This window comes from Staurois parvus, unplaced genomic scaffold, assembly GCF_062004578.1.
Source record: "Staurois parvus isolate SC_StPar_1 unplaced genomic scaffold, SC_StPar_1.0 ptg000061l, whole genome shotgun sequence".
Lineage (NCBI taxonomy): Eukaryota > Metazoa > Chordata > Amphibia > Anura > Ranidae > Staurois > Staurois parvus.
In genome coordinates this window covers 12,185,150-12,211,313 of record NW_028317857.1, presented here as the reverse complement: position 1 = coordinate 12,211,313, position 26,164 = coordinate 12,185,150, and the positions used below count along the sequence as shown (strand labels likewise).

The window sequence follows — 26,164 nt, the reverse complement described above, 5'->3', positions numbered from 1 at the left end:
ATTTTTGGTCTTTGTTAATATAATAAAAAACCCAGTAATGATCAAATACCATTAAAAAAAAAAACTCTATTTGTGTGAAAAAAATGCATGACTGCATAAATTGCCAGTTAAAATAGTGCAGTTTTGAATAGCAGAAAATGGCCTGGTCATAAAGGGGGTATAACCTTCTGGAGGTCAAGTGGTATTTAAGGGATTTTGGTTACAGTTATAACATCCCTTTAAAAGGTTAAAGAAAAAACCAGCACAGAACATGTATATACACAACTGCAATTACCTTAGGTTCTGTCAACTTCTCATAAATGTGGTAAACTGAATAGACATGGAAATGTGTGTTACATTCAGGAGTCTTGAAATGAGTAACCACGAAGATAACTGTGGCTTTGTGTGAAAACCACTCACTTTTCAGTAGTCTTGCTCTTAGGTATTACAAGCTTAAAAAGATCAATATCAACCAGAAACCTTGAAAGTCACACTGCCTACAAAACAGCCTGTATCAGTACAGCACAATATATGACACGAGGTTACTTCCCAACATGACTTTAGTGGCTGGCTCAGCTTTTTACAAACAGCAAACACACACAAGACCGATGAACAGATAATAAATGTGCCCTTTCTCATCAGAGCCCAATGAAAGCTCTGCTTACTAGTAGCTTTATGCACAGATTGAGGAAAAAGTAATGTTAAATTATAGTGTTTAACATGAATCAGTGAGACAGAAATTTGGGGGCTGTGATGGACTTAAAGTTACAGCCTCCTGGACTGCCATCTTGACCTTGGCTTTGCTACCAAGTTGGTCACTTAGCTGGAACAAGCACAAAGCTGTTTGCTTTCTCTGGGTCAGTGCCTCACTATGTAGTGAAGATAGGGACTTGAATGACAGACCTGTAACCCTTACTAAAAAAAAGTTGTTGCAGTTTCTAGTATATTTCTATTTTTGATCCAAAAGCTGGAGTGCTGGCCCACTCCATCATCTCTAATGATAAGTCCATTACTATGATGCAACCATACTATTTAATATTAAAGTGAAAATCAGATCTTCAACTCCAACAACTGATGGATTAATTTGAAAAACAGAATATGCCAGGCTTTGGGATTCCAAAGATGCTGTGCCATGTAAGCTGCCAGCTTACTAGTTTTTGGGTTCACTCGCACGCAAGGTTGGAGGGCATTAAAACCCCACAGCTCAGCCGTGCTTTTATGGCCCACATACCGCGACCTCCTTTAGCTGCAGAGGCAGCAGTTGGGGGTGTACACATGCCGTGGCCATAATGCTTTGCTTTTGACTGGTGCAGCGCCTATCGTATAAGACCCATCCAAGCGAGTGCTTACAAAGGGTGTGTTTTATTACAAAATTAAGCCAAACACCTGTTTGAAAAGACACTAATGGAGGCAGCCAATTACAGACTGAATACCAGCAGTTCCAGTCCATTTTATGGTATCACTTGTCCTTGGCAGTCCAATCCATCACACAGCATCTCCTAATTGGCAAGGTACTGTGCTCTACAAAGACACTAGTTGGTCAATCTTCTCCAGCAGCAGAAATTTCCTGCTGAGGGCAAAGACACTACACTGATCAACTAGAACATTATAACCTCTGACGGGTAACAATAATAACATTAATCATCTCATTACAATGGCATCTGAGAGTGGGTGGGATATAATAGGCAGCAAGTGAACATGTTGTCCTTGAAGTTGATGTGTTGAAAGGAGAAAGTAAATGGGCAAGAATAAGGATTTGAGCAACTCTGACAATGGCCAAATTGTTGACTGGCTCATAGCATCTCCAAAACTACCGCTCTTTTAGAATGTTCCCAGCCTGCAGTGATCAGGACCTACAAAAAGTGGTCCAAGGAAGAGAACCGGCGAATGGGCGACAGGGTCATGGGCAGTCAACGCTCACTGATGCACGTAGCTTGTATAGTTCAACACAATAGAAGAGCTTCTGTAGCTTAAAGTGCTGAAAAAGTTAATGCTAGTTCCGATAGAAGGGTGTCAGAACATACCACTCATCACAGTTTGTGGTGTATGGGGCTCTGTAGCCACAGACTGGTCAGGGTGCGAATGCTGGCCCATGTCTACAGCCAAAAGCACCTAAATGGGCATGTGAGCATCAGAACTGGACCACAGAGCAATGGAAGAAGGTGGCCTAGTCTGATGAATCATATTTCCTTCACATCATGTGGATGGTCAGGTGCATGCGAGACGCTTACCTGGGGAAGAGATGGCACCAGGATAAACTATGGGAAGAAGGCAAACCGGCAGAGGCAGTGATCTGCTACTGATAGTCTTGTACCAAATACCACAGCATAGCAGAGGTCTAGTGAAGTCCATGCCTCCATGGGTCAGGGCTGTTTTGGAAGGAAAATGGGGACCTACTCAACATTAGCTAGGTGGTCATGTTATGGCCGATTTGTATATTCTCCCTGTAAATTGAGAGTAAACAAGTCTTCTGCATTCACCATCATATGAAATAAATAAAGAAATGGAAAAGCAGTGTACATCTATCTTATTAAAATGCAGAAAAAAAAGAAGAGCAGCTAGTAACTTGGGGTAGCAATATCACTGCCAGAGAGAGAAATTTAAAGGGGAACTCCAGGAACAACAAAATTTGCTCAGAAGTATACAATGCATTAAGCTATTTGAAGCTAAACTAAAGGGGAAAAAAATGGAGATGTTTCACACCCCATTTGCTCCTGGCTATACCGCACATTTATTTACCTGAACCTGCTGTCACATTCATCCTATAAATGTAGACCAGTGTTCACAAGCTGCTTTCTATACAGAAGACGACCATCTAACACTCTGAACACTACAGACCAGAAGAAAGAAGACTTGGATGTGGCACGTCACGTCACCAAAGAGTAACAGAGTACAGCAGTACATAACAGCGCAGAGGTCAGCAGCAACACAAATCTTCCATCACAAGCAAATACCACCCTTCCCAAGCTAAAATCGCCCACAATGAGCACAAATGCTCATCTCCCTCAAAATTCACACACCAGACCTCAGATGCAGATTGCGGGCAGTCTTCTCAGGTCTCAGCTCGGGTGTCACATGGCACATCAGAGCCAAGGAGGCACCTAGGACTTCCTTTGGCTCTGCAATGTCTATTGCCACTTTGATCTTAGGTCTGAGAGGTGGGCAGGCTGGGCCAGGAGGTGGTGGCATGGTTGCTGACCCTTGCAATAAAGAGAATAAGGATTACCTTTTTTACTGCTTCATGCAGACACAGAGGAATCAAAGGGAGAAAGCTTATCCTGTGGGTGAAAAGGGTGAAGGTGCAAATGAAAATATAACAATGACGAACAGAAATTATAATCTTCAGCATTACAGGTGTACAAAGCAACTGGGATCGATTTCCCTGACAGCTACATAAGAAAAAATAAGCAAAACATGGGAATTTAAAATTAAAACTTGTGAGCTGCTAAATAAATTTTAAGATGCAATATGCTAATTGTGGATCGCCTGCACCAAAAACATACTCATACCAGTGTGTTTAATCAGTAATACATTTCCAAAATGTGCTGCGCTCCACTTATTAGTGCTATTACCAAATCATATATTCACCTATACAGTGAGGAACAGGAGTATTTGAACACGCTGCGATTTTGCAAGTTCTCCCACTTAGAAATCATGGAGGGGTCTGAAATTCACATTGTAGGTGCATTCCCACTCTGAGAGACAGAATTAAAAAAAAAAAAAATTCAGGAATTTACATTGTATGATTTTTAAAGAATGTATTTGTCTTGCACTGCTGAACATAAGTATTTGAACACTTGAGAAAATCAGTGTTAATATTTGGTACAGAAGCCTTTGTTTGCAATTACAGAGGTCAAACGTTTCCTGTAGTTCTTGACCAGGTTTGCACACACTGCAGCAGGGATTTTGGCCCACTCCTCCACACAGATCTCCTCTAGATCTGTCAGGTTTCGACCCTGTCGCTGAGCAACACGGAGTTTCAGATCCCTCCAAAGATGTTCTATTGGATTTAGGTCTGGAGACTGGCTAGGCCACTCCAGAACCTTTATATGCTTCTTATGGAGCCACTCCTTGGTTATCCTGGCTGTGTGCTTCGGGTCGTCATGTTGGAAGACCCAGCCACGACCCATCTTCAATGCTCTGACTAAGGGAAGGAGGTTGTTGCTCAAAATCTCATAATAAATGGCCCCATTCATCCTCTCCTTAATACAGTGCAGTCGTCCTGTCCCCTTCACAGAAAAGCACCCCAAAGCATGATGTTACCACCCCCCATGCTTCACAGTAGGGATGGTGTTCTTGGGATGCAACTCATCCTTTTTCCTCCAAACACGACGAGTGAAGTTTAGACCAAAAAGTTCTACTTTAGTCTCATCTGACCACCTGACTTTCTCCCATGCCTCCTCTAGATCATCCAGATGGTCATTGGCAAACTTCAGACAGGCCTGGACATGTGATGACTTCAGCAGGGGAACCTTCCGTGCAATGCAGGATTTGAAACCACGACGGCGTAGTGTTCTACCTACCGACAGTGATCTTTGAAACTGTGGTCCCAGCTCTCTTCATGTGATTGACCAGCTCCTCCCTTGTAGTTCTGGGCTAATTCCTCACCTTTCTTATCAGTGATACCCCACAAGGTGAGATCTGGCATGGAGCCCCAGTCCAAAGGGAGACTGACAGTCGTCTTTAACCTCTTCCAGTTTCTAACAATTGCTCCAACAGTTGATCTATTTTCACCAAGCTGCTTGGCAATTGCCCCGTAGCCCTTTCCAGCCTTGTGGAGGTCCACAATTTTGTCTCTGGTGTCTTTTGACAGCTCTTTGGTCTTGCCCATGGTAGTAGTTGGCGTCTGACTGACTGTGGGGTGGACAGGTGTCTTTAAAGAGCTCAGACAGGTGCTACTAAGTTAGATTAATGAGTGGAGTAGAGGTGGACTTTTTAAAAGGCACAGCAACAAATCTTTGAGAGCCAGAATTCTTGCTGTTTCTTAGGTGTTCAAATACTTATGTTCAGCAGTGCAAGACAAATAAATTCTTTAAAAATCATACAATATGATTTCCTGAATTTTTTTTTTAATTCTGTCTCTCAGAGTGGGAAAGCACCTACAATGTGAATTTCAGACCCCTCCATGATTTCTAAGTGGGAGAACTTGCAAAATCGCAGGGTGTTCAAATACTTCTGTTCCTCACTGTATATACACACACACACACACACACACACACACACACACACACACACACACACACACCTATTGACAATAATTTCACATAAGAGGTGAATTAAAAAGCACTGAATTCATTTATTTCAGTTGAACACGTATTTCTGAAGAAGTACATATGGACTTTTTTTTATATGTATATGGACACTGTTTTTTTTACAACGGAGGTTTATAGTGGATATTTTTTTTTCTTTATGGCACTAATTGTCAATAGGAGCACGTGTGTGTGTGTAATATAAATATATATATATATACATACACACACACACACACACACACACACACACACACACACACACTGGGGCAAAAAAGTATTTAGTCAGCCACCAATTGTGCAAGTTCTCCCACTTAAAAAGATGAGAGAGGCCTGTAATTGGCATCATAGGTAGACCTCAACTATAAGAGACAAAATGAGAAAAAAAAATCCAGACAGACAATAGCATTGGCTGCTTTGGAAAGAATTTATTTGTAAATTATGGTGGAAAATAAGTATTTGGTCACCTACAAATAAGCAAGATTTCTGGCTCTCACAGACCTGTATCTTCTTCTTTAAGAGGCTCCTCTGTCCTGCACTCATTACCTGTATCAATGGCACCTGTTTGAAGTTATCAGTATAAAAGACACCTGTTCACAACCTCAAACAGTCACACTCCAAACTCCACTATGGTGAAGACCAAAGAGTTGTTGAGGGACACCAGAAACAAAATTGTGGACCTGCACCAGGCTGGGAAAACTGAATCTGCAATAGGCAAGCAGCTTGGTGTGAACAAAGCAACTGTGGGATCAATAATTAGAAAATGGAAGACATACAAGACCACTGATAATCTCCCTCGATCTGGGGCTTCACGCAAGATCTCACCCCGTGGGGTGAAAATGATCACAAGAACGGTGAGCAAAAATCCCAGGACCACACGGGGGGACCTAGTGAATGACCTGCAGAGAGCTGGGACCAACGTAACAAAGGCTACCATCAGTAACACACTACGCCGCCAGGGACTCAGATCCTGCAGTGCCAGACGTGTCCCCCTGCCTAAGCCAGTACAAGTCCGGGCCCGTCTGAAGTTTGCTAGAGAGCATTTGGATGATCCAGAAGAGGATTGGGAGAATGTCATATGGTCAGATGAAACCAAAATAGAACTGTTTGGTAGAAACACAACTCGTCATGTTTGGAGGAGAGAGAATGCTGAGTTGCATCCAAAGAACACCATACCTACTGTGAAGCATGGGGGGGGCAACATCATGCTTTGGGGCTGTTTCTCCGCAAAGGGACCAGAACGACTGATCCATGTACAGGACAGAATGAATGGGGCCATGTACCGTGAGATTTTGAGTGCAAAGCTCCTTCCATCAGTAAGGGTACTGAAGATGAAACGTGGCTGGGTCTTTCAACATGACAATGATCCCAAACATACCGCCCGGGAAACGAAGGAGTGGATTCGTAAGCCAGTCTCCAGATCTCAACCCCATAGAAAACCTTTGGAGGGAGTTGATAGTCCGTGTTGCCCAGCGACAGCCCCAAAACATCACTGCTCTAGATGAGATCTGCATGGAGGAATTGGCCAGCATACCAGCAACAGTGTGTGCCAACCTTGTGAAGACTTACAGGAACCGTTTGACCTCTGTTATTGCCAACAAAAGGATATATAACAAAGTATTGAGATGAACTTTTGATATTGACCAAATACTTATTATCCACCATAATTTGTAAATAAATTCTTTCCAAATCAGCCAATGTGATTGTCTGGATTTTCTCATTTTCTCTCTCATAGTTGAGGTCTACCTATGATGCCAATTACAGGCCTCTCTCATCTTTTTAAGTGGGAGAACTTGCACAATTGGTGGCTGACTAAATACTTTTTTGCCCCACTGTATATAATTTGGTAATAGCATTAATAAGTGGAGAGAAGCACATTTTGGAAATTTCACAAATGGGAATTGTTATGCAATGCAGAAAACAATAGACTGCACACATTCTAGAGCCGCAGCAAGCAACCAACTGAGGATTTAAAATTTTGCCCCAGACCACTCTCAAACTTGGTCAACAATATTATTTCGAAATTTAAAATGACAAAGCAATAAAATTGTATAGTGATGTTTCAGCAAGACTCCAATACAGCAACACTAAAACCACCAACATGGGGATCTACACTACTACAATATACGGTACATCTCTAGAAGACCAGACTGCACCATCTGTTCCGTATGAGCTAGAAGCAATGCCCTGTATTGTTTAAATGTTACCAATGCTGCAAGTTTTTATTTCTAGACAACTTTCAATCTGTGCTGCAAAGGTAGTGCTGGAGGCCCTCCACTTCAACATATTTGACATGAGTACCCACTCTTGAAGAGTGCTAACTACTTACCACTGCCTCCTTGATTGTACAGAAATCTGGAACATGTTTCCATTTTTCGGTTCTGCACCACAGTAAGGTCCCTTTCAGACAGGGAAGACCAGTCAGCAGATCCGCCTGCTCAGCGAGGGATTCTTCCGCTGACCCCCACTGGCATGTCAGTGATACAGCCTGCTTTTTCCTAAGGAGAGGCCTGATGGAAACAGACTGCCTGTCTGTTTCTACCCAACCGTCATCCGATCCGCTGGACGCACCGGGAACAGATCCCCATCAGTCTGTTTTTGGTATACAGGATCGATCCTAACACCAGTCGATCCACAGAGGTCTATGGAGGTCCAATCAAGTCCGCCTGAAAAAATGACTGGCGGACCCGATCAGACCATCAGTGTGAAAGGGGCCTAAACCTGCAGCTGTTTCTTCCTATTGAGCTATAGCATATACAAAACTATTGAAATGTCACACTAATGTTTCAATAAAGTTAAAAAATAAATACAAAGAAAAAATTCTCTGCTTTTTCCCCATGCAGGAAGTATGAATGAGCCACAGTAAATAATAGTAAGTAATAATTAAGTGGGCAATATGTGTACAAGAGCCCCATACAACAGATCGCTGCTGACAAATGCAGCTTGGGGTCAGCCAAAATGTTAACAAGAACTCCGTTGTACTGACTGAAATCTTTTGCTGCCATTGCTGAAATCCAAAGAATACTAGATGCCTGGCTGTTTCTGGTTTGAAGAACATCCAAGGAAAGTACCTGGAACAAGTAGGCAGATTAGAACATCAGTCAGAAGCAGGGGCGGACTGACCATTTGGAAACTCATGCACTGTCCGAGGGCCCAGGGTCAGTAGGGGGCCCCATGAGATGCCCCTGGTACCTTTTTCATAGCCTTTTTCGAGTTTGGGCAAGGACTCAGGGGCCCCATGAGTTGTCAGTCCGCCCCTGGTCAGAAGTGATCTGCACACTTACACGGCACTTAAATTAGCAGCAATGAAACCACTATATTCTTTATCAGTTCAGCTTTCCTTTAGTGAGCAATCTTCCCTACATTTCCACTTTGATTTCTTTAGCAAAGGAGGATCATAGATACAAATGTATGGTAAAACTTCCATTAGTTACCTTGGTTCAAAGCATGATTGCTCTATCCCTCCACTACTCGTATAAAAGAAAAAAGTTTTTTTTTTTTTTTCTTAAAGCGTTCTAAATCCTTTTTCTTGCAACATAGTAACAGAGTCTAATTTGGAAAGGACAGTTCCTCTTTAACCTTTCCCCTTAACAAATGTGATTTGTTATAATCCTGACTACATAAGGCAATTATAACATCAAAGCAAGAACCCATATAAAAACATAGTATGAATTGAAGCTCCCCACTGTACACAGGCAACACTAGCATACATATGGTGCTAGAATGGCTAGTTTTACATCCTGCTGCAACATTAAACAGGATTCAGCACAGCCTATTTAATCAGGAAGTGCAAACAACAATCTGCAGCCAACAATTAGTTCATCCTTAACACCCGGTCACATCACACCCGCCTTTGAAATCGTACGACTTACAGTGAAGTTGCATGATTTCAAAGTCGGGTGACATGCCGATTTCAGGTGCAATTTACAAGACATCTGATATAGACGTGTATGCAAATCGCACCAAAAGTAGTGCATGTACTGCTTTAGAAATCAGTGAGGCTCCGACCAAGTCGGAATCACACAGATATGACCACTGTAATTGCAGACAGTAGGGTGTGACAAGGCATGCAATTTGCCAGTCTAATGATATGAAAATAGCATGCCAATTCACATCCAGTGTGCCCAAGGTGTTAAGCCTGATTCATACCTATGTGCTTTTTGGTGCTTTTTGCAGAAATGCACAACAGTCCATTTAACATGGTTTTCTATAGGAAACGACTGTACAAGACATACACTGCTAAAAAAATTAAAGGAACACTTTGAAAACAAATCAGATCTCAATGGGGAAAAATGTTATGCTGGATATCTATACTGGTATGGACTGGGTAATGTGCTAGGAATGTAAGGATGCCCCATCGTTTGATGGAAATGAAAATTATCAACTTACAGAGGACTGAATTCAAAGACACCCCGAAAATCAGAGTGAAAAAATGATGCAGCAGGCTAGTCCATTTTGCTGAAATTTCATTGCAGCAACTCAAAATGGTACTCAGTAGTTTGTATGGCCCCCACGTGCTTGTATGCATGCCTGAACGTCAGATGGTGTCCTGGGGTATTTCCTCCCAAATCTGGACCAGGGCATCACTGAGATCCTAGACAGTCTGAGGTGCAACCTGACGGCGTCGGATGGACCGAAACACGATATCCCAGAGGTGTTCTATTGGATTTAGTTCAGGCGAACGTGGGGGCCATTCAATAGTATCAATTCCTTCATCCTGCAGGAACTGCCTGCATACTCTCGCCATATGAGACCGGGCATTGTCGTGCAGCAGAATGAACCCAGGACCCATTGCTCCAGCATAGGGTCAGACAATAGGTTCAAGTACTTCATCCCGATAGCTAATGGCAGTCAGGGTGCCATTGTCTAGCATGTAGAGGTCATGGATATGCCTCCCCAGACTAAGGATGCACAGAAATTTCGGTAGCCGAAATGACCGTCGGCAGATATGAAAAAAAAAAGCACCGATACAGTTGCCGAAAAAACCCGGCCCCCTGCTACCCCTCGGTAGTTCTCAGCCTTACCTGAGAAACCATCGAATGATCCCAGCACTGGTTACAGAGATTAGTGAAGGAGAAATGGCCTCTACTCATCTCTATGCCCTTGGAGGACTGAAGCAATGTCACTTCCAGTTATTTTTTTTTTTTTTAAACATTAGATCAATGCTTTTTTTGATCTTACTGACCCCATATCTCTCCATAAAGAGGACCTATCACAAGGGATGCATGCATTCCTTGTGACAAGAATAAAAGTGATTAAACATTTTTTTTAACGGGACATTGCAAAAAAAACCACATTAAATAATTTTTAAAAAGTTTAAAGTGCCCCCGTCCCTCCATGCTCGCACGTAGTGGTGAACGCATACGTAGGCCATGCCCACATATGTAAACGATGTTCAAACCACACATGTGAGGTATCGCCACGAACAACAGCAATAATTCTCGCACTAGACCTCCTCTGTAAACTTTACACTACTAACCTGTAGAAATTTTTAAAGCATCACCCATGGAGATTTTTAAGTACCGCAGTTTCACACCATTCCACAATTTTACAGCGTGACATGTTGGGTATCTAATTACTCGCCATAACATCCTCTTTCATATTTTAGAAAAAAAATTGGGGTATATAGTTTTTTTTTTTTTTTAATCAGTGTATTTTTTTTCCAAAAAAAAATATATTCATTTTTAAAAACTGTGCATTTCGGTTTTCGGCCAAGTGCATTTTGAATTTTCGGCTTCGGCACCAGAATTTTCATTTCGGTGCACCACTACCCCAGACCATCACTGACCCACCACCAAAACGATCATGCTGAACGATGTTACAAGCAGCATAATGTTCTCTATGGCTTCTCCAGACCCTTTCACGTCTGTCACATGTGCTCAGGGTGAACCTGCTCTCATTTGTGAAAAGCACAGGGCGCCAGTGGTGAACTTGCCAATTCTGGTATTCAATGGCAAATGCCAATCGAGTGCTATGGTGCCAGGCAGTCAGCACAGGGGCCACTACAGGACGTCCGTCCTCAGGCCACCCTCCTGAAGTCTGTTTCTGATTGCTTGGTCAGAGATATTCACACCAGTGGCCTGCTAGAGGTCATTTTGTAGGGCTTTGGCATTGCTCATCCTGATCCTCCTTACAGAAAGGAGCAGATACCAGTCCTGCTGATGGCTTAAGGACCTTCTACGGCCCTGTCCAGCTCTCCTAGAGTAACTGCCTGTCTCTTGGAACCTCCTCCATGCTCTTGAGACTGTGCTGGGAGACCCAGCAAACCTTCTGGCAATGGCATGTATTGATGTGACATCCTGTAGGAGTTGGACTATCTTTGCAACCTCTGTAGGGTCCAGGTATTGCCTCATGCTACCAGCAGTGACACTGACCCTAGCCAAATGCAAAACTAGTGAAAAACAGTCAGAGAAAATGAGTAGGGAAAAAAAATGTAAAACCATTCCTGTTTTGGGGGGGGTCATCTCATTATTACCCATCTAGTGCACCTGTTAATTTCATTAGCACCGAAGCAGCTGAAATTGATCAACAACTCCTGCTACTTAACTGACCAGATCAATATCCAAGGAGTTTAATGGACTTGATGCTATACTCATCAAAAAGTGTTCCTTTAATTTTTTTTTCACTTCCAGTTTGCTACAGGAGGTACCCAAATGAGGGAGGAGCAGACAGCACAGGAAAGGACTAGAAGAGGAGGTAAGTGACCTTTCTATACAATATTGTTACACAGAAGAGGAAAGTATCACTTTCATAGCAGATTGAATTCTCCAACAGCTTTTTATTGCCCTGGTGGAAGTTTCTCATCGTATCCTGCCATAGTGACAACTTTAAAAAGGAAAGCTTCCCAAAAGGACATGAAACAGCAGATGTTTTAATGTTATTAACAATTACTTTTCCAATTCAACCGGCAGCAAAAAATGAGTCTCCTCAAATTAATGAACAGCTATTTCTAGCAATAATGTCTCACCATTTGAAGATTTGAGGTTTCTATCAAGTGGTAGCACAGTTTTGTATTTTCATATATTTGCAGATGAGTGTTTCGCCTTTCTATTTGACCCAGTGAATAGTAATCCCAGATAACAAGGGCCTTCTGTTGACAGCTGATGTAACATGAGATGCAGGGAAGCCCTCCTGAGTGAGAGGACAAGCCAACAACTCATTGATTTATATGTAGGGAGGAGCCATCGCTTACAGAATGACCGGACGTGCAGAAACACAGATATATTATGACATATTCAGACTACAAGAGCACCATGAGACAAAATGTTTTTAGCAGAAAAACAACATTTTGTGTAAGGAACTTTAAAAATAACTTGCAAGCGTCACATCAATTTGCACTATAAATTAATAAAGGTAGGCCCATGCAAACAGCACTTAAACATCTCTCCTAATCACTAAAAGCCTCTTTGTGACAGCCATTTCCTTTCTACATGTACTCATTGAATGCATAATAACACATTTGGTTGGGAAGTGGGATGTTAGCAGTGGCTTACATTTTTCAGTCACTAACCCATAATAAGCATACATATTTCCCCAAGATCAATGAGTTGATTAACATGACAGCCGCCATTCAGCTTCTGGGCCCACTTACATTGTCTTCTGCTGCAGTAACATTTATGCTAAAACAAGCTTCTTCTTGCATTGTGTCTCGGTGTGTTACCACAACCCTTTCATTCACTCCTGGACTAAGGCTTGGTTCACACCTGTGTGGCTGTGCAGGAACAGCCCGCTCATTTGAATGGGCCGCAGTGCCCCAGGACAAGCAGGGAAGAAGTCCCTTCACTATTTTTGAAATTGCAGCCCACACAAGAACCTCGGTTCCCAGTACAGTTGTGACTTCCAGTGTGGGTGGCATGCCATTAGAATTAATGGCACCCGCCCGTGGGTCCCGCATTTCTCCATATGGTTACTTGTGGCTGCAGGTATTTGTAGGGGTCCCGCAGCGGCACCACCAGCAAAGATGTGAACCTAGCCCAAATTTGTGAAAGCTGCTTACCATATGGCATGTGTTGTGGTGCGCTGTTAAACAGGCGAGTTGCATATGTGCAATGGAGTGCCATTCAAAATAATGGCACTGCACTTGCTGTTATGCTATACATTGCTGGATATTATGCTATACATTACAGGAGTGCACTGTGTGAACGGACACTTAAAACACAGCAGAGTTTTTCATAAAAAGGATAATTTTGTGAAACATGTTATATTGGGAGTATAAGGTTCAGGATAGGTTCACATCTATGCAAACTGCAGTCGATGCATTTTGTGGTTTTTTCTCATACCTGTTTTTGATTGCATTTTTTATGCATTTTGTGCTGTGTGTGACTTTAGCTGGTTGCCAAAGAGTGGGCGGCTGCTGACGTCCTATAACCAGTAAACAACATAGTCGTTAAAAAACGAGCAGCTGCTGCATCCTTAACAACCGACGTGTCGTCAGCTGTCAGCAGGGTTCCCATTAAAGTCTATTACACACAAAACGTAATCTGCTGCAGAAAAAAAAAAAAAAAAAAAAAAAGGAGGCCCTGGCCCTTTAAAAAAATCCACACCGGCTCAAAACGCACAGATGTGAATTAGATCCATAAGAAATCATATTAAAATGGACTGCAGTGTGTTTCTGCAAACCGGGAAACGCACTGAAATTCGAACCTAGGGTAAAGTAGTACTGCAGTTGAAAGCCTAATAAAAAGGTAAAATAAAAGACAGTTGCTGCTGCAATATACACCTTCAATCCAGAAATGCCCCCCCCCCACAGTACTTTTTTTCTGCCAAAGCCCTGGCAGATATTAACAAAAGAAAAAAAACTTAAAAGTTTAATCCAAGTAGGTCTTCGTTAAAAAATAAAATAAGGCTAGATTCACACTTCTCCTTTCCTGTGTGTTGTGTCATGTATTTAAGCAACCTATTTGTTTTGAATGGGTTGCCAATGCGCAGAAATGAACAAAATGTTGACAACCAGCATTTACACTACTGCAACACATGGTAAAGGGTTACCTAGCGTTATGGTGCACTACAATGTGTGTTCAGTCCATCTACTTCAAAACAGTGTTGATATCGGTTTCCTCCGGGTACTCCGGTTTCCTCCCACACTCCAAAGACATGATGGTAGGTTAATTGATTCCTGTCCAAATTGGCCCTAGTATGTATGAATGTGAGTTAGGGACCTTAGATTGTACACCCCCCTTGAGGGTTAGGGACGGATGTGAATGTACAATATATATGTAAAGTGCTGTGTAAATTGACGGCGCTATATAAGTACCAGAAATAAATATCAGCCCCATGTGTTGATATCAGCCTCATACAATCCCCTGGACTGCAGACAAGAAGGGAGAGGTCATCGCTGTGAGGATCTACTGAATTGCACACCGGTGTCTGAACAGTAATAAAAGAGCACAGGAATCATCCACTGGCTTCCGATTGCGCAACGGATCAAATTCAAAATCCTAACACTGACATACAAAGCTGTCCACCATACTGCCCCGTACTACATCACTGACCTAATATCCAAGTACCGCCCAACACGCACACTCCGCTCCTCACAAGACCTCCTTCTCTCTAGTTCCCTGGTCTCCTCCTCCCATGCCCGCCTCCAGGACTTCTCCAGGGTGTCACCCATCCTCTGGAACTCCCTGCCCCAACCCATCAGATTATCACCTACTCTCCTCTCCTTTAGGCATACCCTGAAAACCCACCTCTTCAGGTAAGCCTACTCCACCCCCTGCTAATTTGCCGACCTCCTCCACTCTTCCTACCACTCCATCCCCCACAGCCTTCTCCTCCTGTACCACTATCCCTTCCCTCCTAGATTGTAAGCTCCAAGGAGCAGGGCCCTCGAACCCCTCGTGTAACGCATTGTATTGTTATTGTACTGTCTCGTGTATTGTCTCCCATTGTAATGTACAGCGCTAAGTGAATTGTTGGCGCTTTATAAATACTGTATAATAATAATCCCTTTCATCTTCCAGTTACAGACTGAGGTGTGTTCTGGGCCATCCTGTACTGCAGAGACTTTATACCTGAAGCAGTCTTTATGCTGGAGGCAAAATGTGGGCACCAAAGGCATCTGCAGCAGCTTTACAAAGCATGCTGCCAAACGCATGACTGACGGGCAAAGTCCTGCCAATTCCTCAGTGAATCTCTCGGGACAATAGTTCTGAGTACTTCTACTGTTCAGGTGTGGATCCTGCATTTTTCTTTTTACCATTTACACTTCCTCATAATGCTAAGGCTTGCCCAACTATTCTTGCCTCTTCTTATTCTTACTGGCCAGTAAGTCAGACTTTAATAGTGATGGGCCAATAACAGTGCGAGGAGTTGGAACTAAGCTGAAAATTCCAACACTACCCAGAAGTCTCAAAACTTTGGCTATCAGAGTGGCCTGCCATTGTGCCATATTCACAGGCTGAGGCATACAGTGCCTTGAAAAGTATTCATACCCCTTGAAATTTTCCACATTTTGTCATGTTACTCCCAAAAACGTAAATGTGTTTTATCGGGATTTTATGTGATAGACCACACAAAGTGGCACATAATTGAAAACCATTGATCATTTTCCTTCCATTTCACAAATTGGTTTACAAATAACTATCTGAAAAGTGTGGCGTGCATTTGTATTCAGCCCCCTTTACTCTGATACCCCTAACTAAAATCTAGTGGAACCAAATTGCCTTCAGAAGTCACCTAGTTTGTAAATAGAGTCCACCTGTGTGTAATTTAATCTCAGTATAAATACAGCTGTTCTGTGAAGCCCTCAGAGGTTTGTTAGAGAACATTAGTGAACAAACAGCATCATGAAGGCCAAGGAACACACCAGACAGGTCAGGGATAAATACGTTTACCACTGCTCAAGGTAGAGAGACTCCCAATCTCCAAGCACAACTCCTCCTGTAGGTGCTAGCCCAGCTCGTGTGCTGCATAGATGAGAACAAAGGACGTCTGATTGGCTGCACTCCAAACAATCCACTTTATTGAACCAAGATAAAACCAATACAGACAGTGGAAATACAGTGGGGGACTGGCAGGTAAATGTGTTTCCCGCTAAAGACAGCGCTTATTCATTACCCCAGGTCAGTTCTCAGGTCAGGGACAAAGTTGTGGAGAAGTTTAAAGCAGGGTTAGATTAGAAAAAAAAAAAAATATCTATCCCAAGCTTTGAATATCTCACGAAGCACTAGTCAATACATCATCCGAAAATGGAAAGGAGTATGGCACAACTGTAAACCTACCAAGACATGGCCGTCCACCTAAACTGACAGACTGGACAAGGAGAGCATTAATCAGAGAAGCAACCAAGAGGCCCATGGCAAGTCTGGAGGAGCTACAGAGATCCACAACTATAGACCACATTGCTGTTAAATGCTTGCCATATTACATATAACGACAAGTGGGTTTTCACGTAAAAGGGATCCGAATGGCTCTACAGCAGCCTAATCACTTTTACAGGGCTCGAAATGCCACCCCCCACCCTTTCCTGCAACCACCATTCCTTACCTCTCCTATTCCACCGGGGAAACTGGACAGTTACAAACTGTCAAGCCGGCTGCCAACAAAGGCAGAAAAGGGACATCCATTGCACCCCCCCCTCCTCTTGATAACCAAATCCAGAAGCAATGAGGATTTTGTCACATATGGTTTAGGTTGTTTACCGGCCAGTGAAGCAGCCAATTAAATTCTAGTCCCCAGATCTCTCCATAAAGAGAACCTGTAACTGCTCCAGCTATCACAAGTTATGTTCTTCAAAAAAAGAATAAAAAGAAAAACAAAAAAACAAAAATAAAATAAAAACAACAAAATAAAACACACGTTTGTATTTCCGCATGCTTTTGAAATGTTATGACTGCACACCTTACATTTGTGACATCATGTTAAACAAATCAGTAATGCAGGCTAAAGCAGCTCAATACACACACTGAAATACATATAATATACTGTATGTGCTCTTTAAAAAGCACACAATATAGGTGTTCTACATTGTCTCTGGAAATTGCTATAGAATGACAACTGCTTCGTACACACTAAAAATCATACGAAAATTTTCGTACGAAGACCGATCGTCCGATAATCGGATCGTCAGTACATAGCTTTCGAGAGCCGATCACGACAATTCGTACGACAATATCCAAAGGGACAAGCGCAAAAAATGTTTCTCGTACGACACCAGATTGCACGATTTCCGTTTAATCAGTACAGTAGTCGTCTGAAAATACAAATACAATGCAATACATGACATCATTTTCGAAATTCTTTTCTTTCAAAGGAGAATTTTCGTGAGTTTAGTAACCTTTTCCCTTTCGATGTAAGACTAGCAGGCGAAAAAAAACGGCCGATCGTTTGTCCGATATTCTCATCGTGTGTACGGGGCATAAGTCACTCCATGAACATGACCAAGCAGCCCCTGCCATAAATTGGGGTTGAGCGGCACAATATTCTGCTGCAGACAGCCTGTCCGGTTGTGTCCATTCATCACTTTCAACCAATGTTTTGACCCTGAAGATTGCAGTCACTCATCACACTGGGTAAGTAAATCAGGAGGGCTGAAACTTGACACAAATGTAGACAGAGAACATACAACTTGACATGAATAGAGACATCTAGATGATGCTGGTCTTACAAGTAAAGACAGTTCTGTGCCATCCCGCCATCACAATTACATTAAACAGATCCAGGCTCCCCTTTTTCCCCACCTTAAAAACAGTATCAATTTTTTTTTTGGTCAATCTAAATGGTCTCAGTGGGCCAGCACAGAAAAGGTTGCCGTAACACATGAAAAACAAATATTAATTATCCCCTTTGCGCCAACCACCTCCCGGTCCTTTAAGAATTCTAAAAGCTGGGAGGCGGACTTGATCATTCGGGTCATGTGACCGCTGTGCTTGGCTGTTGCATGATCGGAAAGTTCCCGATCGTACGTATACACATACAGAGGTCTCACACACCTGCGCTTGTCCACTGCCCTGTCACTACTACAACACTGGACCCAGAACAGAGCACACGCTCTATAAAGACAATAAAGCACTCAAAAAAATGAGCACCTTCCCATCAGAAGATCAAATCTGCCCTCATTTCTATTGTTTATGGTGTATTTGTTTAGGCTTTTTCCCTCCGTTTTCACCTGGTGATCTGACCAGTAACACACCTCTTATATTAGAGTGATTCCACTTGGGATAGAGGAGCACGGAGAACCTTTAGACAGCAGCATTGGCAGTCTGGGGGGGAGGGGAGTGATAGATGTACTAGAAAATTTAGATACACTAACAAACTGAAGCCAAATTCCAGTTAACACTTTATGCCAAAAGGAACAGAACTGTTGCAGTATCTGCTTATAAAGCATTTACACAAATAACTGATCATTGTAAGCACCCTTGTTAGTGCTAAATGGTTTGTTTCAATCCTGTAACTGCTACATCTGCAGGGCAGACGGTTCTATTGAAAAACAACAGACTTACTGGCTGGTGATCCAGGTAAATATAAAAGAACGAAAGCCTGAAAAAGAAAATGAATGCAGCCATCACATCTGAGAATTGGTAAGCTGCAATATATTAAATGTTTGCTTTTAGAGTTTCATCCTGCTTTAGAGCCTATTCACACCAGAATGCGGTGCGGGAAAGGCACGTTCCGTCCACGTTTCCCACACCATGTTCAAAATCACTTCCCTTGCACTCTGCTTGCAGTTGCCAATGTTATATTAATGGAACCCTAAACGCAGATTGCAAATATAGTGCGCTTGTGGGCAACAAATTGGATGGTATTGGTGTGGCGCATTTTTTTCCAAAAGTAGTACTTGCACTATTTTTTCTGTGTTTTGATGCAATTTGTAGCCTATTCAAATACATGAGCAGCAAAATCATACTGCACAGAAACTGCACAGGAACATGACACGTATCCCTACTGAAGTGAATGCTATGGCTAGATGGCTGCTCAGTACGAAAATATCTTTCAGTTGATAGCTCTCAAAATACTTTCAAACCGTCGCAGACCCCATAAACGGAAGCCCAATATGTTGTTGATCCGCCCCATCCCTTCCGTTAGCTAGTTACAGAAAATTCCTATTCTGTGAATGGCTCATAGAATACAAGACGTTCTGTGAGTGGACAAGGGGAGAAAATAGGCAAGAATAGGCATGGATGCCACTAGACCTCTGAAATTATGCTGTGGTATCTGGCACCAAGGCGTCAGTAACCCTCCCTCCTGTCAGGTGCCCCCAGAGCAAACAGCTTGCTATGGGGCACCTGAATAGGCACGTTCCTGAGCCGCTGCTCTGTGTGTCCATTCACACATGGAGCCGTGACCACACCCCCCTCTCCTCATTTCCCACTGGCTGTGATTGACAGCAACAGGAGCCACTGGCGTCTGCTGCTGTCTCAGCCAATGAGGAGGGAGTGTCCCCGGAAAGCTGAGATTCTCATGGACATTGCTGGATCAGGTGAGTGGGCTCAAGTATTAGGGGGGCTGAGGGGACTACTGCACAGAGAAGGTTTTTTTACCTTCATGCATAGATTGCATGAAGGTAAAAAACCTTGAGCTTTTAGAACCACTTTAAGTCCTGTACGTTACATGTTGGGGCCTACATGGATCAGACTTGTCTTTCCAGCACATCCCATAGATGTTCAATTGGACTGAGATATGGAGAATTTGGAGGTCAAGTCAACACTTAACTCATTGTTGTGTTCCTCAAACCGTTCTTGAACCATTTTAGCAAGGTGCATTATCCTGCAGAAAGAGGCCATTCCCACCAATGAATACCAATTTCATGATGGGGCGCATTTGGTCAGAAACAATATTTAGGTAGGTGGTATGTGCCAAGTAGCATACACATGAATAGCAGGACCAAAGATTTCCAAGCAGAATATTGCCCAAAGCATCACACTGCCTCCACTGGCTTGCCTTCTTCCCATACTGCGTCCTGGTGTCATCTCCTCCCCAGATAAGCAATGCACACATACACGGCCATTCAAATGATGTAAAAGAAAATGTGAAGCATCAGACCAGGTCACCTTCTTCCATTGTTCTGTGGTCCAGTTCTGATGTTCACGTATTCATTGTAATTGCTTTGGCTGTGGACACAGGTCAGCATGAGCACCCTGACTGGTCTGCGGCTACGCAGCTCCATAAACAACAAATGGCGATGCCCATTATTTCAACACAATCAGCTTCAGGGAGAACATGTTTACTTGCTGCCAATACATCCCACTGACTTTCAGAAGCCATTGTAACAAGATAGTCAATGTTTTCAACCTGTCAGTGATCATAAAGTTATGACTGATTGGCGTATACATGGTGGTAAGAAAGGTGGGCTTTAATGCCCAGCTGCTACACATATATGTCCCGGGCGGCCTGACCCTAGGTTCACACCTAAGCGTTTTCTGCAGCGGTTTGCAGAAACGCAGTACAGTCCATGTAACATGATTTCCTATGGGACATGTTCACATCTGCGCATTATCTGGAAAGGGTCAGGGACCTTTTTGAACGCAAAACATTGCGTTTTTGGTTCTATAGACTTCAATGGAAACGCTGCAGAAAAGCATGTATTGCGTTTTTTCTGCATTTTAAATCTGCCTAGCAACAAGAAAAAAAAAAAAGCATCAAAGTCACGGCAAAAACGCAGGTGCAAAAATGCAATGCAGAAATGGCTCAAACGTAACCTGCGTAGGTGTGAACCTTGCCCAAAGTTGTGTACTGAGAATGCGCTCACTGGGCACTCCCAGGTCAGGGCTTCTGATCAGGAGGAGCCAATGGGAATGGCTCTCAAACATGCAAATGTTGTAAGAGCCAACCACAGCGGTCACAAGACAGAAACTGTTCTGCTTTGTAGGCATTAAGGGGTTAAAGCGGAGTTCCACTCGACCTATCAAAAAATAAAAAAAAGTCAGCAGCTACAAAAACTGTAGCTGCTGACTTTTAAAAAACAACCACTTACCTGTCCCTCAGTCCTGTGGTGTGTCCCCTGCAGCCCGTTTCACCGGCCGTCCTGGATTCCAGGAGGCCGGCATCTTCACTGTGGGCACCCGGCTGTGATAGCTTGCGTCTTCACAGCCAGGTACCCACTGCGCATGCGCGAGTAGCGCTGCACTTTATGAATGGTCCTGTAGTCTTCTGGGACTTGTCACGTGTCCCAAAAGACTACAGGGAGGGAGGGAGGACACCTTCCGTTTCCGATCGCCTAATGGGGAGCAGTCCTGAAAGCAGAACTTTCCCTTTTGGGTGGAGCTCCGCTTTAAGGTATAGGTAAAGCCAACATCTTTTCTAATTTTGCACAGAGTAGAGAGGGGCTAAAAAGAGGGACTTTTTTTCTTGCCATCTGTGTCCAATTGATAAGCTTGGCCTGTAGACACAACAGGAAGTGATATGAAATCCCTCCAAATTGAGGTAAATCCCCCCCCCTCCCGCTGTCACTGGAAGATCTTCTACCACTCCTGCTCTGGTTACAGCTCATAACTATGGATTTTCTCTTTCAGCCTGGATGACGAGGACAAAGTGCACCTCCCCAGCAAAGAGCAATAATCGTCAGTCGGGGAGCTCATCTCTAATAAAAAGTTTACACACACACACACTTTTACTCAGACCTTTCTCCATTTTGTACTACAGAGGTGTCAGCAGTCAAGAACAAAACTGAGATTTTCTGTCATGTTTTATAAGTGGTCTGCATACCCAGAGTAGACTTCTTCCTGTCACCTGGACAGGAAGTGAAGGGAAATCTCCCTCAAGGGAACACAGACTGCAATAAATCCCTGACTGAGGTGACCTCCATCTCACACAAAGTATTTTAACTACTGAAATGGAATTTTGGGCTTTCCATATCGTACAAACTGCCCCCTCCTAACGCCTGTACTAACTAAGCTGTGTAAGACAGATCTGTATACTTACCTTTCTTCAGGTCACTCCAATTTAGTCATGTGATCTCGCCTGCATCAGCCACAACCAGAAGAGGGCGCTCCAACAATGGCTGGTTATATCTGGGAGTGGTGATATCATCCATAGGCTTACTATGGCCTAGCTGTTGTTGCAGCTCCCTCTTCTCCCCCGCAGCTGCCTGACACAGGGGATCAAATGACTGGAGTGTGCTGAAAACAGCAAGTATATATACACTCACCGGCCATTTTATTATTAGGTACACCTATTCAATTGCTTGGTAACACAAACTGCTAAACAGCTAATCACATGGCAGCAACTCGATGCATTTAGGCATCCAGAGGTGGTGAAGACGACTTGCTGAAGTTCTAACCGAACCTCAGAATGAGCAAGAAAGAGGATTTAGGTGACTTTTAACTTGATATTATGGTTGGTACAGAAAAGGATGGTCTGAGTATTTCAAAAACTGCTGATCTGCTGGGATTTTCATGCACAACACAGAATGGTCCAAAAAAGAGAAAATATCCACTGAGTGGCAGTTGTGTGAACGAAAATGCCTTATTGATGTCAGGGGAGAATAGGCAGACTGGTATGAGATGATACAAAGACAACAGTAACTCCAATAAACACTCGTTACAACCAAGGTAAGCAGAATACCATCTCTGAACGTACAACGTCAAACCTTGAAGCAAATGGGCTACAGCAGCAGAAAACCACACCGGGTGCCACTCCTGTCAGCTAAGAACAGGAAACAGAGGCTACAATTCACACAGGCTCATCAAAATTGGACAACAGAAGATTGGAAAAATGTTGCCTGGTCTGATGAGTCTTGATTTTAGCTGCGACATTGATGGTGGGGTCAGAATTTGGTGTAAACATGAAAGCATGGCTCCATCCCGCCTTGTATCAATGGCTCAGGATGGTGGTGGAGGTGTAATGGTGTGGGGGATATTTTCTTGGAACACTTTGAGCCCCTTAATACCAAACGAGCATCATTTAAAGAAAAGTATTGTTGCTGACATGTCCATCCCTTTATGACTCCAGTGTCCCCATCTTCTGTTGGCTCCTTCCAGCAGGATAATGCACCATGTCACAAAGCTCACATCATCTTAAACTGGTTTATTGAACATGACAATGAGTTCACTGTACTCCAATGGCCTCCACAGTCACAAGATCTCAATCCAATAGAGCACCTTTGCGATGTGCTGGAATGGGAGATTCGCATCATGGATGTGCAGCCGACAAATCTGCTGCAACTGTGTGTTGATATCATGTCAATATGAACCAAAATCTCTGAGAAATGTTTCCAACACCTTGTTGGATCAATGCCACGAAGAATTAAGGCAGTTCTGAAGGCAACAGGGGGTCCAACTTGGTACTAGCAAGGTGTACCTAAAGTGGCTGGTGAGTGTACATCTTCCTTCCACAGGTAAGTCAGCTTAGGTGTTAGGAGGGGGAGGGGTACTTTTAAGACTAGTTAGAGAAAGCCCAGAATTCCACTTTAAGGTGTACATACAGACAGCACTTTGTTTAGGACAGAAAAGTGTTAAACCCCCTGAGGTGTTCTCTGATCTCACCTCTACCTCTTTATTTTACTCTAATAAATGCAGGCCAGCTCACCCCCACCCTGTAGATTATATAAACAAAAAGGAGGCCTATGGGGTGGTCAGGACCCGGCCTGTTGATCACTGGAGTGAAATAAGAGCAGAGGACACCTGAGATCTTCTCTACTGTCTGGGCCAAGCAACAGGAAGTTGGAGGAAATCTCGCAAAGTGAGTGGGATCAGAGCGTGTCCCCATTACAGAAATCCCCCTCAACTTTCTCTGGAGAAACCCCACAGTTCTACATCTCCCCTCACTTAGGGCCCATTCACGCCATATACACCAGACGTGTCAGGAGAGGAAAAGTCCCTTCGGGTCTCTGCCACACACTCACTACACTGGATTCTCCTCCATACAGTGACAGCCTCCTCCATGCAGGGGGCACCACCACAGCCTCCTCCATGCAGGGGCAACTCAACTGACTAAATGCAGGGGCACCACTGCAGCCTCCTCCACCTAAGGACAACTCAACTGACTCAATGAAGGGGACACCACCGCAGCCTCCTCCTCCTCCTCCACCTAGGGACAACTCAACTGACTCAATGCAGGGGATACCACCACAGCCTCCTCCACCTAGGGGCAACTTAACTGACTCAATGCAGGGGCACCACCGCAGCCTCCTCCACCCAGGGGAAACTCAACCGACTCAATGCAGGGGCACCACCCCAGCCTCCTCCACCTAGGGTCAACTCAAATGACTCAATGGAGGGGACACCACCACAGCCTCCTCCTCCACCTAGGGGCAACTCAACTGACTCAATGCAGGGGGGCACCACCGCTGCCTCCTCCACCTAGGGGCAACTCAACTGACTCAATGAAGGGGGCAGCACCACAGCCTCCTCCATGTAGCGGCAACTCAACTGCGTCAATGCAGGGGGCACCACCACAGCTTTCTTCACCTAGGGGTAACTCAACTGACTCAATACAGGGGGGCACCACGCAGCCTCCTCTACCTAGGGGCAACTCAATGCAGGGGACACCACCGCAGCCTCCTCCACCTAGGGGTGACTCAATGCAGGGGCACCACCGCTGCCTCCTCCACCTAGGGGCAACTCAACTGACTCAATGAAGGGGGCAGCACCACAGCCTCCTCCATGTAGGGGCAACTCAACTGCGTCAATGCAGGGGGCACCACCACAGCTTCCTTCACCTAGGGGCAACTCAACTGACTCAATGCAGGGGGGCACCACCGCTGCCTCCTCCACCTAGGGGCAACTCAACTGACTCAATGAAGGGGGCAGCACCACAGCCTCCTCCATGTAGGGGCAACTCAACTGCGTCAATGCAGGGGGCACCACCACAGCTTCCTTCACCTAGGGGTAACTCAACTGACTCAATACAGGGGGGCACCACCGCAGCCTCCTCTACCTAGGGGCAACTCAATGCAGGGGACACCACCGCAGCCTCCTCCACCTAGGGGTGACTCAATGCAGGGGCACCGCAGCCTCCTCCACCTAGGGGTGACTCAACTGACTCAATGCAGGGGGCACCACCACAGCCTCCTCCACCTAGGGGCAACTCAACTGCGGCAATGCAGGGGGCACCACCACAGCCTCCTCCACCTAGGGGCAACTCAACTGCGGCAATGCAGGGGGCACCACCACAGCCTCCTCCACCTAGGGGCAACTCAACTGCGGCAATGCAGGGGGCACCACCACAGCTTCCTTCACCTAGGGGCAACTTAACTGACTCAATGCAGGGGGGCACCACTGCAGCCTCTCCATGTAGGTGGGCACCACAGCTGCCTCCATACAGGCGGGAACTACAAACAACTCCATGCAGGTGGGCACCACAGCCTCCCCCATATGCACCTACACTCATTACACAGAGGGTCACACACACATTACAGTCTATGGGAAATAAGAGATGTCCCTGCCTGGACATGGTAAGTCTATGGGGCGTCACCACAGGCGGGTGTCAGGCAGCCCCACCACACACAACTCCCCCCGTCATACCGGGGCCGGTGAGGAAATACCTGACCGAGGCGGAGGGGGGAAGGGGAGGAAACGGGGGGCCGCAACGACGCAGCGCCGGTCCGCTCACTTACCTGGGCAGGATCGGATGATGACTGGCCGCTGCGTCCGACCAATGGCAGCGCTCAATCCCCTTCTCTCCGCGCACGCTCATTGGCCGATCGCTCGTCGCTGGATCGCCGACGTAAGGCAGGACGTCACGCGCATACTCAGTAGCAGGCGACAGAGAGGCCGGGATGTGCGGGGGTGTCCGGCCTGGGCCGCCATGGCGGTGTGAGGCGGGGAGCGGGCACTGGGAGGTTCGCTAAAGCCGGTCTGTGTGGGGCGGAGCACGTTGGTACTTGTAGTGCCATCGGAAGTGACCGCCGCATCACAGCCAGGAGGGGGGAGCAGGGTCAGAATGTCTGTCTGGGCCCCCCAGTGTCCCGGCATGACCTGTTAGGCACTGGATTGATCAGAGGGATATGAGGGCGTGAGGAAATGCTGGCTCCATGGCAATGTCACACCTCCACCTGGGAC

At 44.8% G+C, this 26,164-nt stretch overlaps 1 protein-coding gene across 1 annotated transcript in view; it reads right to left on the bottom strand.

Annotated features, from left to right (window-relative positions):
- Nucleotides 1–25,941, bottom strand: part of ZMYND11 (zinc finger MYND-type containing 11) — a 119,511-nt gene extending 93,570 nt beyond the window's left edge. Inside the window, exon 1 of the mRNA XM_089668737.1 lies at nucleotides 25,720–25,941. Within this exon, the coding sequence (XP_089524863.1) occupies nucleotides 25,720–25,799 (80 nt within the window). The 5' untranslated portion in view covers nucleotides 25,800–25,941. The remainder of the gene's footprint in view (nucleotides 1–25,719) is intronic.
- Between the last annotated feature and the right edge of the window lie 223 nt (nucleotides 25,942–26,164).